Source organism: Lepidochelys olivacea (assembly GCF_965140295.1).
Source record: "Lepidochelys olivacea isolate rLepOli2 genome assembly, chromosome: 8".
NCBI lineage: Eukaryota > Metazoa > Chordata > Testudines > Cheloniidae > Lepidochelys > Lepidochelys olivacea.
Window position 1 is genome coordinate 71,452,165 of NC_140418.1, and position 14,173 is coordinate 71,466,337.

A 14,173-nucleotide genomic window follows, 5' to 3' on the forward strand; every position below is an offset into this window, starting at 1 on the left:
TAGGACTCACATAATTTGTTAGACCACTCTGTTTATTAGCAAAGTGCTTTGCTAATGCACCCAGATGTGAGCCCCTCTCTGAGGCTCAAGATAACTTATTTATACAGCTAAGCCAAAGCCAATTTAACATAAGAGACAAAAGAAAGCAGAAACTGACAAATATACATACATATCTTATTTGCATACTAACGTTTACCAACCTCCTAGCTCAGTAGGAGCTCTAAGTTAATTAGTTTGAGGACCCATTGTCTCACACTCCTTAATGTTTCTCTTCCTGACAACTATATTTCAACAAACCCTTCAAGTAGCATTTCTTTAATGAATTATAATTTCAATATAATTCATTCTACTTTCACAATCCCTCCTTTTGGTCAAGCTACGCAATGACCAGCAATGACTGGGTTCCACATATCAATCATTCTTTATCTCTTTGTTCATCAGTGATACTTAAAATCATCAAATTAGCACTCTGGTTTGGGGCAGCTATCGGTGTAGCATGCCTGACACAATTTTGGATACAACAGGAAAGTAGCTGAAAACATACAAAAGTTATTAGGATTCCAAACAGGAGAGTTAGGGCTCCCGGAAACAACCAGTTTCCTATGCCAGAGAAATTGAAAAGGTTACTTAGCCACTTCCATAAAGAACTTGGCTCTTCGTGGGGAAGATATGCGATTTGTTCTAAGTGGCTAGCACAATCTATTACCTCATTGGTATTGTCTGGTATATACACACAGCAGTCTTTTCCAATGAGAGCACAAGTCCCCCCTTTTGCCGCCAGCACTATGTCCAATGCCTGACAGTTTTGGAGGGCCATCTGTCGGATTGCTCCTTTTTCTTTGGCCAGGGCTCTTAAACTTTCTCCAGTTTCATTTGCCGTTATTTCAACTACTGCTTGTAACCTTAGGAGCCTTTTTACATGGTGTATTACTCCCCCTAATAGTATTAAGGAACCGCCAATGGCCTCTTCCCAGGTTAAGGGGCTTATGTTATTTACATACCATTGGGCATCTGTTAAGTCCCTTCTTTTTTGTCTGAAATTGCGGAGGCGTTCTCGAGGGAAGGTTCCTAGCACTCGGAATTGTGGGAAGAGTCGGGCGGGATAACAGATTCCTGACCAATTATCTGCTAGTGCGATATAAGCTCTGGTCCCACACACCCAGTGATGGCCTATTAAGGCCAGGAAGGGTCGGTTGCACCCATTTGTCATATCGGTGTTTGCAAAGGAGGAGTAGTATCCCCCAAAGGGTACAGGGTAATTCTCCTTACGAGGAATGGTGTTATTTGCATGACATTGAAAGATTGTATTGTTTTCACTAAGGTTACTGTAGGGGGAACATGAGATTGATTTCTCTGTTTGATCCCAGGTTGAGAAAAAATTCATATCTCCATACCCACTTTTTAGTTTTGTTTGAATAATCCCATACACCATTGGCCACAATATGCTGAAGGCAACGGCTTTTCCCCAGATTCAGCCCTGTCCCATTACACACCCAACACCAATGACCTTTTCTCTCCACCACACTTATCCATTTAGATGCATTTATTCCCACCGCTTCCCAAGTGTCATTGCTGTTCCATATTTTGTTAAATGGATGAGGCCCTCCAGTGAGATCTGGGGACTTGAGTGGGATAGCCAGGACAGGAACACCAGTTTGAGAGTGGGCTGTGATGTGGCTGCAACCCAGCAATTAGAAATATTAAGGGTCTGAGCTATCCACACCTGCTGCTGGATAAAAGAATTGTCATCGTGGTCTCCCCAGACCGTAAGATACCAGCAGCCGAGGAACAGGCAGAGGCGCATGTTGGAGGCAAGGCTCTTCTGGTTCTGACAACCTCAGCTGAGGGAACCGCAGTCACGGTTTTATGCCCACCAGGCAGTAGGCGCTAGGCTCGCTACTGCTTTTTTTTTTTCCGTTGTCTGCTTCTGGCAACCCTTACGAGAGCATAGATTGTAAGGTATTGCAGACTGTTCCTCTATGTCTTCTTCTGGAGTCAAAATTGACTCTGCGTTGTCCTGAGATGATGATTGGTTCTCTGGGGATGGTGGCTTCTTACACTGTGAAGCATGTATCCACGCTGTGATGCCAGATAGTTTAACAGCCGTCTGTATAGTAAGCAGTACCTGATGAGGACCCTTCCACCGGGGCTCCAAGACATGCTTTTGATGATGGCACCGTACGTAGACCCAATCACCTGGCTCGAGGTTGTGGCAAGCATCGGAGGTGGGTTCCATGGGCCAGGCGACTCGAACCGGTGAATGGAAGTGACTTACAGCTTGCATTAGTCCCTTGCAATACTGAAGGAGTGCACTGTGAGTCAAGTTCAAATCTGGAACGGGAGTAATGGTAGTCATAGCTAGCATAGGGCGTCCCATAACAATTTCAAAGGGACTTAATTTATGCCTTTGGGATGGAGTGGATCTCATGTCCATAAGGGCTAATGGTAAGGCTACTGGCCAGCTTAATCCTGTAGAGTCACAAATTTTAGCAAGCTTATTCTTAAGTACACCATTTCGTCTTTCAACTGCACCTGCGCTCTGTGGGTGGTAGGGACAGTGCAATAGGCGTTTGATATGCAATATATGGTCCAGGTGTTGAACAAGTTGTCCAGTAAAATGTGTACCCCGATCACTGGACAGAGTAGCAGGAATTCCCTTGGCAGACATAATATGATTTAACAAACATTTGGCAACAGACAGTAAGTCAGCCTTGCGACAAGGAAAGGCTTCAATCCAACCAGAGAATAAACATACCATAACCAATATAAATTCATATTGTTGACACTTAGGCATTTGTGCAAGAACGGTGCTTGAGGCAGGCCCCGGAACCCCGGGCCACTTTTACAGGTTTACCAATATTATGGCTTTGGCAAATGGTACAGGCTGCACAGTGGCGGGCTGCAAAAGAGCTAAAATGGGGGGGCCCACCATCCTGTCTTAGTTACAGCAGAGACCATCCCCTGCTTTCCAACATGCGAAACACCATGTAGCAGGGTGGCCAGAGACGTAGAGTGAAAAGGGGGCTACAAAGGTGCCAGTAGGCGAGTGCCAAAAAGAATCGGGATGTAGAGAGTAACCTTGGGCAACCCAGGATTCTTTCTCGGTTTCTGGGGCAGAGTCCTGGAGCAGGGTGAGGTCAGTGAGGGACCAGGAGGGTAAGAGGAGAGCGGAGAACAAGGGAATCAGACATTTCGACTAGGTACGCTGCAGCAGCCACAGCACACAGGCAGGGGGGTAAGCCTTGGGCAACAGGGTCTAAAGTGGCAGAGAAATAAGCCACTGGGCGGTTCTTTTCTCCATGCATCTGAGTGAGAACTCCAAGCGCACACCCAGATTGTTCATGGCAGAAAAGGGTAAAAGGCTTAGAATAGTCAGGCAGCCCTAAGGCATGGGCAGAAGCCAAACCCTGTTTGAGGGAAACAAAGGCAGAATTGGCCTCAGGAGGCCATGGCATGAGGTCAGGCACAGAGAATCGAGTGAGTTCCTGGAGAGGTTTTGCAAGGGAGGCATATTGGGGAATCCATTGTCTGCAAAATCCAGCCATGCCGAAAAACTTCCAGACCTGGCGTGGGGAGTGGGGTCGGGGAAAGCTAAGGATAGCTTGGACACGGGTGGGAGAAAGTGCACGGGAACCCTGGGAGAGGAGAAAGCCAAGGTATGTGACAGAAGCTTGACAGAGTTGTAGTTTAGAGCGAGAAGCTTTGTGACCCTTATTTGTTAGGGCAGTAAGGAGCACTAAAGAGTCAGTTTCAGAGGCAGACAGTGAAGGGGAAAAGAGGAGTAGATCATCTACATATTGGACTAGTGTGGACCTGTGTAGGATTCATACGGGGTTCATGCACTTGGCAACATTCAGGGCACACGCGGAGTGTTGTGTAGGAGCAGTGCACACACGGCTCCTCTCAAGGGCATGAACCTTGGAATCTCGCCCAGATGACATGAACCGTGGGAAGCCTCCCAGGACTGGGCTCAAGGCCCGAGAGCAAGGAATGCAGTAGATAGAAATTGGTAAATAAGAATGTTAAACAAAGCCAGTGTATTCCTTTTATCTGTTGGAGAATGTAATGCGCGGGGGGAGAGAAAGAATAAAGGAGAGGGTGGAAAGCTGACATGAGCTGCCCGTTGGCAGACCAGCCTGCTTGCTTGCTTAAAGCTTTGTGCTGTCTTGTATTTGGACCGCAACAGACCTGGACGGGAAAACAAGGTCAGCAAGGTCTCTGGCTAATGCTTGGGAAAAATATGACGGGCTTTCAGTATACCCCTGGGGCAGTGTGGTCCATGTGTAGTGTTGCCCCTTGTAAGAGAAGGCAAACAGGAACTGGGAGTCAGGGTGAACCGGGACAGAAAAGAAAACAGAGCATAAATCAACAACAGTAAAAGGAGTTGCATCTGGTGGGATAGAAGCCAGAATCTTTGAGAGAGGCAAGTTTTGATTCTGTCCACCTATGATTTGCCTCTTCCCACCACTGCATGAAATAATCAACCTCTCCTTTTGCCAATTTAGTTTTAGGTTGGCCGAGTTTGTCTTTTAAGACGTCCTCTCGGTCTTGGTCTTTGTCCCAAGATCCTAACAGTGGCCACTGAATTTTGGGATTCTCCTGAGTTAGCCTTTTGCATTCCCATACACATCTTCCCCCCCCACCCCAAGGTCAGCCTTTTGAAGCCATCCCCCACCCATGTCATGAGGTTTTCTGTTCAGTAAAACACAACAATGCTAGCAACAAGACAAACGCCACAGACAAACAACACAAAACATAGATCCATGGTATTCTGAGTTATTCTTCCACTGGCGCCAGCTTGCTTGTAGAGTCTAAAAAACAAAAGAAACAATTTCCACCCCCCTGGTGGGGACAGATTATTGCTTAATAATAATACCACTTTCTTTTACAAATTTCCTTGCTAATTGCAGGAAAAACAGAAAAATTACCTCCAGGCTGTACTTATTTTGTTCTATAGTCAGGCTGTTCTATAGTCAGGCTAGTGAATTACCCCACTCACTGGTCATTTATGAAATTCATGAGGTGGTGTACCTCAGTTTCCCCTCTTGTGCAACAGGCCGTGTTTACAATAGTTTCTCTGCTGTACCAAGCTTTAAGTTTATTCTCAGGTAATAGCTGAGACACAGCTTCAGATTTTAGCACTATACACACACACACAAAATTCTCTTTTGCCTAACATCCCTTCACTGTGATTACTCTTTTACACAACTGTACCCCAATTACACTTCCATCTTGTACAACTAGACACAACCAGGAGCAGCCAAGTTAAGTTCCAATAGAAACCCCTTACATCCTTTAGTGATTTTGATTACATTACCCAATAGTCAAATAATTTTGATCAGATTCTCTCTCTGCCTGCTGCCTGCAGCAGTCTCTTATAGACCATTTCTGTGGGAAAAGGGCCCATTTTCCCTCAGAATAGCTGTAAAGGCTTCTGGGGACAGAAGTGTAGTGGTGGTAGTAGCCACTCTACCTGACCCCCTTAGCCTAGACCATTTTTCCAGAAATTTACAGGAGTCCAGACTCTTCCTAAAATACATAAACTGAGACAGCGTTCCTTTAGGGAACTGTCCCAACTTAGACGTCTGGTTACCCATACAGGAGGACTTTACACACCAATCACACAAGAAGGAAAGTCGGGTTCGTCAGAGCGATGCCGGTGCAACACACAAAAGGAGCCCACAGGCTACTGCCTCAATCGCCCTTGCTTTCACACCAAGGGTTTTACCCAAGGCGCGGTGTGGCTGCAATTGTGCAGATTTCACTCACTCAGACTGTGGGGACAGGAACCCTTTGGTCAGCCGCTCCCTGGATGGAGATGGCGCCCAGACTCAAACATACCACAGGGAGGACGGATAGACACAGAGACAAGACAGTCCTCAGTCCGGACAAAACACAGAAATAATTACCTGACCAGATTCCTGATGTCAGATCCCGGGATCCCTACCAGAACAGAGTGGGAACCAACAGGTTCGATGGCGTAGACTTCACTGTGGTCATGCACCCTTCCGTTCTGGTGGAGGACCGCTCGTGCCAAATGCCCAGGTGCTGGCTTGCCATGGCTGTCCTAAGAATAGTCAGGAGTCACACAGCCCCAGTGAAGACGGTTGCCATCTTGGTGGGACCTCCAAATTGTCAAAGTCAGATTCAGGGCTTACATCTGGGTGCATTAGCAAAACGCTTTGCTAATAAAGAGAGTGGTCTAACAAATTATGTGAGTCCTGAATCTGACTTTGACAATTGTCATCATAATCATTGCGAGATATATGTGCGGTGAATATGTGAGGAGTTATGTATATATACTAAATATTATGTTCTCTGGGTCTGTAGTTAAAAACATTCAAACTAGCATGTCTTGAGACAAGCTTCTCCAGACAGTGGGTGGGAGGCACATTTCTCTGGGTGGAATCATTGTGTGTTGCATGTCTTACAATGGAAGTCTATCTGCATTCCAAGTCAAATGCTAAGAAAGAGCTGGCAGAGATTTCAGAAGGAAACTAGCAAGAAGATGTAAACAGCAGGGGAGAGGGGAACCCTATCGTGAAGTAAACATCAAAGGTCTGCTCTGGTATATTTAAATGTGCAAAGAGACACCCAAGCATCCTTCACCTAGGAAGTAAACGTACAGTGAATTTGGTTCATGAAAAAGGGATTTCAACCAGTCTTGGTTGAAGATGCTGGAGAGAACTTTGGGTGAGTTTCAGCTTCTTTAGCTAGGAGGATAACTTGTTAGTTAAGTTTAGTCTCTAGAAAATGGGATATGATTTGGTTTTATATGTAACCATTTGTTTCTGCCTTTCATATGGATTTTTATTTGAATCTCTATTCTTTTTAAAATAAGTTTCTTTTTATTTTATAACCAATCTCAAGTGCTGTGAGTAATACTGGAGGTAAGACTGGTAAACTGAAGCATGCTGTTCTTTTGAGAACAGAGGATCTGGTATTTCTATGTGTATCTGGTAATCAGGGCCTGGATACCACAAGGGTCTCTTTGAATGTGCTGCAGTACATCTGTTGTCAACCTGCAAGTCAAAGGCAGGGCTGAGTGGCTGTCAGGCTGGTTGTGTTAGGGAGCTAGCACCCAGCCAGCCCAGACAATACCCCCTGATGCTGGAGGCAGATGATAATATGGTGACTCACAATCCTGTGTGCTCCGAGAGGTAGTCACCCTTGGACACCACTCAAACGACTCCATGATGCCCCTTTTGGGGCACTGAGAGCTGTCAACATTGCTAGACAATCATCCTTTGTATCTAGGGAGCACAAGCAACAATCCTGAGGCTGTGTCCTCTGCAGCATGCTGTGGGAAAGGGCTCTCTGTGTGTTCCCATCCCCATCCTCAGTGAACCTCCACAACCAGGAGCTGGCCCTGTAAGCGCCTTGGCAGTGGGATTTTACTTTCTTTTGTTTTCTTCTCTTCAGCATACTCTCCACACTCAGTAAATAATAAATAATAAATAATAGCCATGCTGGCCTCTCTTTTTAATGAACTGACCCCTAGCCCTAACATGCTGCAGCCATATATGCATATTTCCATAGGCCAGGTTAATAGCTTACATTATATAACAATGTAGGTTGGGAGGAGTGGGTCAATGGGTGTTTTGGCTAAGTAAGGAGTGAAGAACTACAAACTTCAGGATTTGACCTTGGATGAATAAAAGTAAATTGATATATAAAGGAGCCGTCATTTTCTGCTTGTTGGTAAATATGCTCAGTCTTTAACAATCAGAGGCAGATTTCAGGTAACACGTGCCATGCCCCTTGTTTTATGAAGCATTTTCTTCTTCATTGCTTTGTGTAAACATGAGCTGAATGCAAACAGTATTTGCTGCATTTGATATAATTAAATGCTGTCCTAAAAATGATCAGAATGACAGGGTCTCAATGTGAAAGCTACCCACTCCCAGCCCAAGCAATATGGCACTGAACAGGGCTACCACTCGTATGCACATCACCAGATTCTCCCTAACCCCACTCACACCGGGTCCAATAGATACTGTGGGTCTCTGGGAACCAGTTCACAAAGGCGTCACCCACACACTGGAATTTGTTTTTCTGATGTTGCTTGGTAGTGGCTTGTTTGACTCATCTCTTCAGTGCACTGTCTTCTGCATCCTCCAGTCCCTAACTCAGCAAGAAGTATGCAGAAGTAAAGCACAGGATGGAGGGAACTGGGAGGCAGATCATTAAGGAGAAGAACCAGCTGACACTGCCTTCCTTATTAATGCTCTAAATAAAGGAGAGGATACAAAGAGAGATTTGGGAAGCATGTAAGAACGAGATAGGAGAGATGAAGTGTGGCAGGAGAGCTACATGGGGCAGCAGAGAAAAGAAAAGAGAGGACATGGCAAGAACAAAAGACAATTTATAGGGTAATGGGGGGAAGCAAGACAAAGAAGCAAGGGGGAGAAACAGCAGAGGAAAGCCAGGGAGGAGAGAAAGGAATAGAACAAGGCAGGAATGCGGAATGAGACAATGAGAGAGAGAAGAGGAAGAGCAAGGGGCACAGGGAGAAGCAGAGAAGGGGACAAAAGGAAGTAAAAAAAGAATATTGGAAAACATAGGGGTGGGGAGACAATGGGGAAACGGGGAGAGGAAAAGGTCTGTGAGACCAGTGTAAGGGCCGGGGAAGGGGAAAATAAGAGAGAAATGGGAATGAAGATATATTTTCCAGGCAGATTCCCTGAATCCCTTTTAATGCAAGCCAATGCTGCATTTGAGAGAGTTCTAATTCCTATCCTTCCTGGCTCAAAGCCTGACCATTATTTGGTCAGATCTTTTGAGTTCACTTAAATAAAGAAGAAGGATTGCATTTTTTTCTGGCACTTCTGCTTTTCATCTAACCTTCCCCACTCCAGGCAGCTCCTGTTCACCATGCCAGGCGATGCTCAGAAAAGTTGGAAGATGGTCACTGTTCATAGGCAGCAAAACTTGGGCTTGACCCCTCAAGATGCTGAGCAACCTCAACTCCCAAGGAAGTAAATGGGAGACACTCAGCACCTTACAGGCTCTTTAAGTCCATCCCTATTCAGAAAAGCACTTAAGTATGTACTTAATTTAAGCTCCTGCTTAAGTCCCATTGCTATCAATAGGACCAAAACACAGGGTTAAGTAATTTGCTGAATCTTAGACCTTAGTCCATCCCATGCTTTGCTGCACATTGGGCTACCCACATTTGCCATCCTTGCCTGTCAACTGACCTTCTCTCCAAATCTTCCCATTTCATGTTGAGGTGCTCGATGTCATTCAGAACTGTTAGTTTCCATGTTATTCACAGTCTTCCTCTCTTTCTTCCTGTGTTTTCTGGCTTCCATTCAAGGGCGGTATTGGTAAACATTCTTTTTCCATTCTCAGCACATCCCAGCCACTGATGCCTTCCTTTGTAGGTTATTTATGAGGGGGTACCTTGTCCAGTAATTTTCTGACTTCTTCATTCATCTTCCTATCTCTATATGTTATTCCCAATATTCTTCTCAGACATTTGTGATGAAATGCATCCAGCTTTTGAGTATCTTTCTTGGTAACTTGCCATGTCTCACTGCTATATGTTGTGATGTTGGTAACAATTGCTTTGTACACATTCAGTTTTGTCTTGAGGGAGATGTTTTGAGTTGCCAGATGTTTTTGAGTCTTCCAAATGCAGCATTTGCCTTTCCAATTTTTCTTCATATTTCCTCAGAACTAGTACCATCTTGGCTGATGGTACTTCCAAGATACATAAAATTGTCCGTCTTCTCCAGTTTTTCTTCTTCAATTTTGATTTATGTCCCTATAGTCCCCATTAATATGACTTTAAATTTTTTTGCATTGTATTTGCTGAACAGAGATGGATTATTAGGGTTGCTCAGAACACAGACTTGCAAAGATTTAACTAATTTGATTTTAGGTGTAAATCTCTGTGTGGATACTCTTATTTTGGAATAAACATGGCTACATTCTGTGACATTACATCCTGTACTCTTTATGGAAATATGCTTATGATATGTATATGGCATAACTGAGATATATTTTATGCAAGATGAGTCTTGTAAGGTATCATTGGAAAGGTTATTATTTACTGAATGTGATTATCCAATTTGTATGCATGTATCATTTCTGTATCTAAAGTTAGGAATATTGACTACATAGCAATTACAACTGTGTGTGTATCTGGGAGACACCCACCAGACAACAGACCATCAGCTTTGATGGGCCATTAGGAAGAAACAACAAGACTTTAAAGATACTAATCTCTCTCCTTCCTGAGAGAAGTCCTGGGACATAACTGTGATACTACTAGGTCAGGTGGTCCTGTCACCTGGTACTAAACACTATCATGGACTTCTAGTAATTTTCCACTAAAAGGAGAGTGAGGTCAATACTGGGAAACAAAAAGATTCCTGCCTTATATAAATCTTATTTAAGGCTGGGGAGTAAGGCAAACAGGACTCTTCTCTGTTTGCCTTCCTGCCCAAGAAGAAAGACTGCTGAAAGTACCTGAAGAGACAAAGGAACTGAGTGGTGGGAAAGGCAAGGGCTGAGTCCAGACTGAGACAGAGGAGTCTAGTCTTTAAAGAGAAATAACTGGAACTCTGAGCTACAGAAACTCTGCATCCTGCCTAGTTCAACATTTAGGGTGAAAATTTACATTTTGTAACCTGTTTCTTTAGTGAATCAAGGTTAGTTTGCGTGTTTTGTTTTATTTGCTTAGTAATCTGCTTTGTTCTGTTTGCTATCCCTTATAATCACTTAAAATCTATCTTTTGTAGGTAATAAACTTATTTCTTGTTTATAACATAACCCAGTTTGTGTAATCCATATGGGGGAGGCAAGAAGCTGTGCATGTCTCTCTTCACATTGAGGGAGAGGACGAATTTTTATGAGCTTGCGCTGTGAAGATCTTCTATACAGTCCAAGATAATATTATCTGAGGTTTACCTCTTCACAGTGGTTGTGCACGTGAGTGCTGGCTGAATCTTCTCACACAGATCTGACTAAAAGAAAAGGAGTACTTGTGGCACTTTAGTGAGCTGTAGCTCACGAAAGCTTATGCTCAAATAAATTGGTTAGTCTCTAAGGTGCCACAAGTACTCCTTTCCTTTTTGTGAATACAGACTAACACAGCTGCTACTCTGAAACAGATCTGACTGCAGTCTGTGTCTGCAGCTGGATGTGGTCTTGCCAGGGTGTGTGCTGGAAAGGGGCTTGAGAGCCTGCACAGCAACCCAGGACAAGGGAAATCCAGGCTGGCGGGGCCAGAAAGCTGAGTGAGACCCCAGCACAGCAAGTGGCATCCTGGATGGCGGGGGCGGGGTCTAACCCATCACACATTCAATTTAGCACAGGCCAGTAACAAGCCAACCTTACCAAAGTAAACTTGAATCACTTTTATTCCAGAATTAATGTCTACAAACAGACTGGCACTGAAAAAACTAAATCAGTTGTAATTAACACTTATTTTGGTGCAAGTTTGTGTGTAAACCAGTTCTTATTTGGTCTGCTATGAGCAAACAGTTCTTGACAATGTCAAAATTTCCAGTAAATTCTTGGAATGTATCTGGAGCAACTTTTTGTTCCAGAAAGTGGAGAAGTAAACAGGGGGATAGCCATTTTTGACTTGATTCTGACCAACTAGGAGGAATTATTAGTGAATCCAAAGGTGAAAGACAATTTGGTTGACAGTGATCATGAAATGATAGATTTCATGACTCAGGAAAGGAAGGTGTGAGAGCAGAAGAATAAGGATAATGGATTTCAAAAAAAAGAACACTAACAGAGATGCAGGTAAGTTCCCATGGGAAGAAAATCTAAAGGAAAAAGAAGTTCAGGAGAGCCTGCAGTTCCTCAAGGAAACAACATTAAAGACACAACTGCAGCCTATTCCAATGAAAAGGAAAAATAGGAAGAGTAGTAAGAAGCCAATAGAGCTCAAACAGGAGCTCTTTAATGACCTGAAAATCAAAAGGGGATCCTACAAAAAGTGGAAATATGGTCAGATTGATAAGGAGGAGTACAAAAGAATACCACAAATATGTAAGGACAAAATCAGAAAGGCTAAAGTGCAAAATGAGTTACAACTTTCAAGGGACATAAAAGGCAATAAGAGGCTCTTTAAATACACTTGGAGTGAGAGAAAGAGGAAGGAAGTGACAAGGAAGGCAAGCCAAAATAAGGAAAGGACAGGTTAAAAACTATTTAGGTAAGCTAGAGATATTCAAGTTGGCAGGTCTTCATGAGGTTCATCCTAGTGTACTTAAGGAACTAGCTGAAGCAATCTCAGGGAGGTTAGGAATTACCTTGAGGACTGGAGAGGTCCCATAAGACTGGAGAAGGGCAAATATAGTACCTATCTTAAAAAGGTTTCAGAGTAACAGCCGTGTTAGTCTGTATTCGCAAAAAGAAAAGGAGTACTTGTGGCACCTTAGAGACTAACCAAAGGTGCCACAAGTACTCCTTTTCTTTTTATCTTAAAAAGAGGAACAAGGAGGTCCCAGGGAATGCAAGACCAGTCAGTGTAACTTCAATACTGGAAAGATACTGGAGCAAATTATTAAACAATCAATTTCTAAGCACCTGGAAGCTAATAGGGTTATAAGAAATAGCCAGCATGGATTTGTCAAGAACAAATCATGCTAAACCAACTTAATTTCCTTCTTTGATAAGGTTATTGACCTATTGGATGTGAGGGAAGTAGATGTGATGTACCTTGATTTTACTGAGGCTTTTGACACAGTGCAGTATACCATTCTCCTAAGCAAACTAGGGAAATGTGGTCTAGATGAAATTACTATAAGATGGGTGCACAACTGGTTGAAAGAATGTCCTCAAAGAGTAATCAATGGTATGCTGTCACACTGGGAGGGTGTATCTACTGGGGCTCCACAGGGGGCATCCTGGGTCCAGTACTATTCAATATTTTCATTAATGAAGTGGATAATGGAGTAGAGAGTATGCTGATAAAATCTGAAGGTGACACCAAACTGGGAAGTGTTACAAGCTCTTTGGAGGACAGGTTTAAAATTTAAAATGACCTTGACAAATGGGAGGAGATTTGGTCTGAGTTGAGCAAGATGAAATTCAATCAAAACCAGTGCAAAGTACTTCTGACAGGAAGGAAAAATCAAATGCACTACTTTTACAAAATGGGGAATAACTGTCTAGGTGGTCATACTGCTGAAAAGGATCTGGAGGTTATAGTAGACCATAAATTGAATATGAGTCATCAATGTGATGCAGCTACAAAAAAAAGACTAATATGATTCTGTGGTATATTAACAGTATTGTATATAAGACACAGGAGGTAATTGTCCCTCCATACTCGGCACTGGTGAGGCCCCAGCTAGAGTGCTGTGTCAAGTTCTGGGCACCATATTTTCACCACAGTTTAGAAAATATGTGGACAAATCGGAAGAAGTCCAGGGGAGAGCAACAAAAATGATAAAAGGTTTAGAAAACCTGACCTCTAAGGAAAGGTTAAAAAAAATGGGCTTGTGTAGTCTTGAGAAAAGAAGATTGATGTGAGTGAGGGACCTGATAACAGTCTTCCAATATGTTAAGAGCTATTATAAAGAGGACCATGATCCGTTGTTCTCCATGTCCACTGAAGGTAGGACAAGAAGTAATGGGATTAATCTGCACTCAGGGAGATTTCGGTTAGATATTAGGAAAATCTTTCTAACTCTAAGGATAGCTAAGCTCTGGAATAGACTTCCGGGGAAGTCATGGAGTTCCCACTTTTGGAAGCTTTTAAAAACAAGTTGGACAAACAGTTGTCAGGGATGGTCTAGTTTACTTGGTCATGCCACAGCACAGAGGGCTGGACCTGATGACTTCTTGAGGTCCTGTCCAGCTCTACATTTCTATGATTGTATGATTCTATAATTCTTTATGGATGTACACAATGTGCTTTATTTCCTTCACAGGGGAACATGATTTCAAACAGCAGGCATCAGACTCGGAGAAGCTACACAGTTTTACCATGCTTCATATTAGTTGAGGTAAGAAAACACTTGAGATACACTGAAAAGTTACCAGAGATTTTTCAAAGAAAGAGCTCTCACCACATGAACATACTTATCAAAGTACTCTGACATTTTGGTACACATTATTGAATGTCATCTATTAGCTGGCAATCACATTTCCCTGTATGAATAACATTTAGGTCCCATCACTGCAATTTTTTGTTTCATTTTGA

The 14,173-nt window shown here is 43.3% G+C and overlaps 1 protein-coding gene across 1 annotated transcript in view; it reads left to right on the forward strand.

Moving 5' to 3' along the window:
- PLPPR5 (phospholipid phosphatase related 5) overlaps positions 1 to 14,173 on the forward strand; it is a 136,829-nt gene that overhangs the window by 49,946 nt on the left and 72,710 nt on the right. The window contains exon 2 of the mRNA XM_084635680.1: positions 13,902 to 13,976. Coding sequence (XP_084491806.1) covers positions 13,908 to 13,976 — 69 coding nt within the window. The 5' untranslated portion in view covers positions 13,902 to 13,907. The remainder of the gene's footprint in view (positions 1 to 13,901; positions 13,977 to 14,173) is intronic.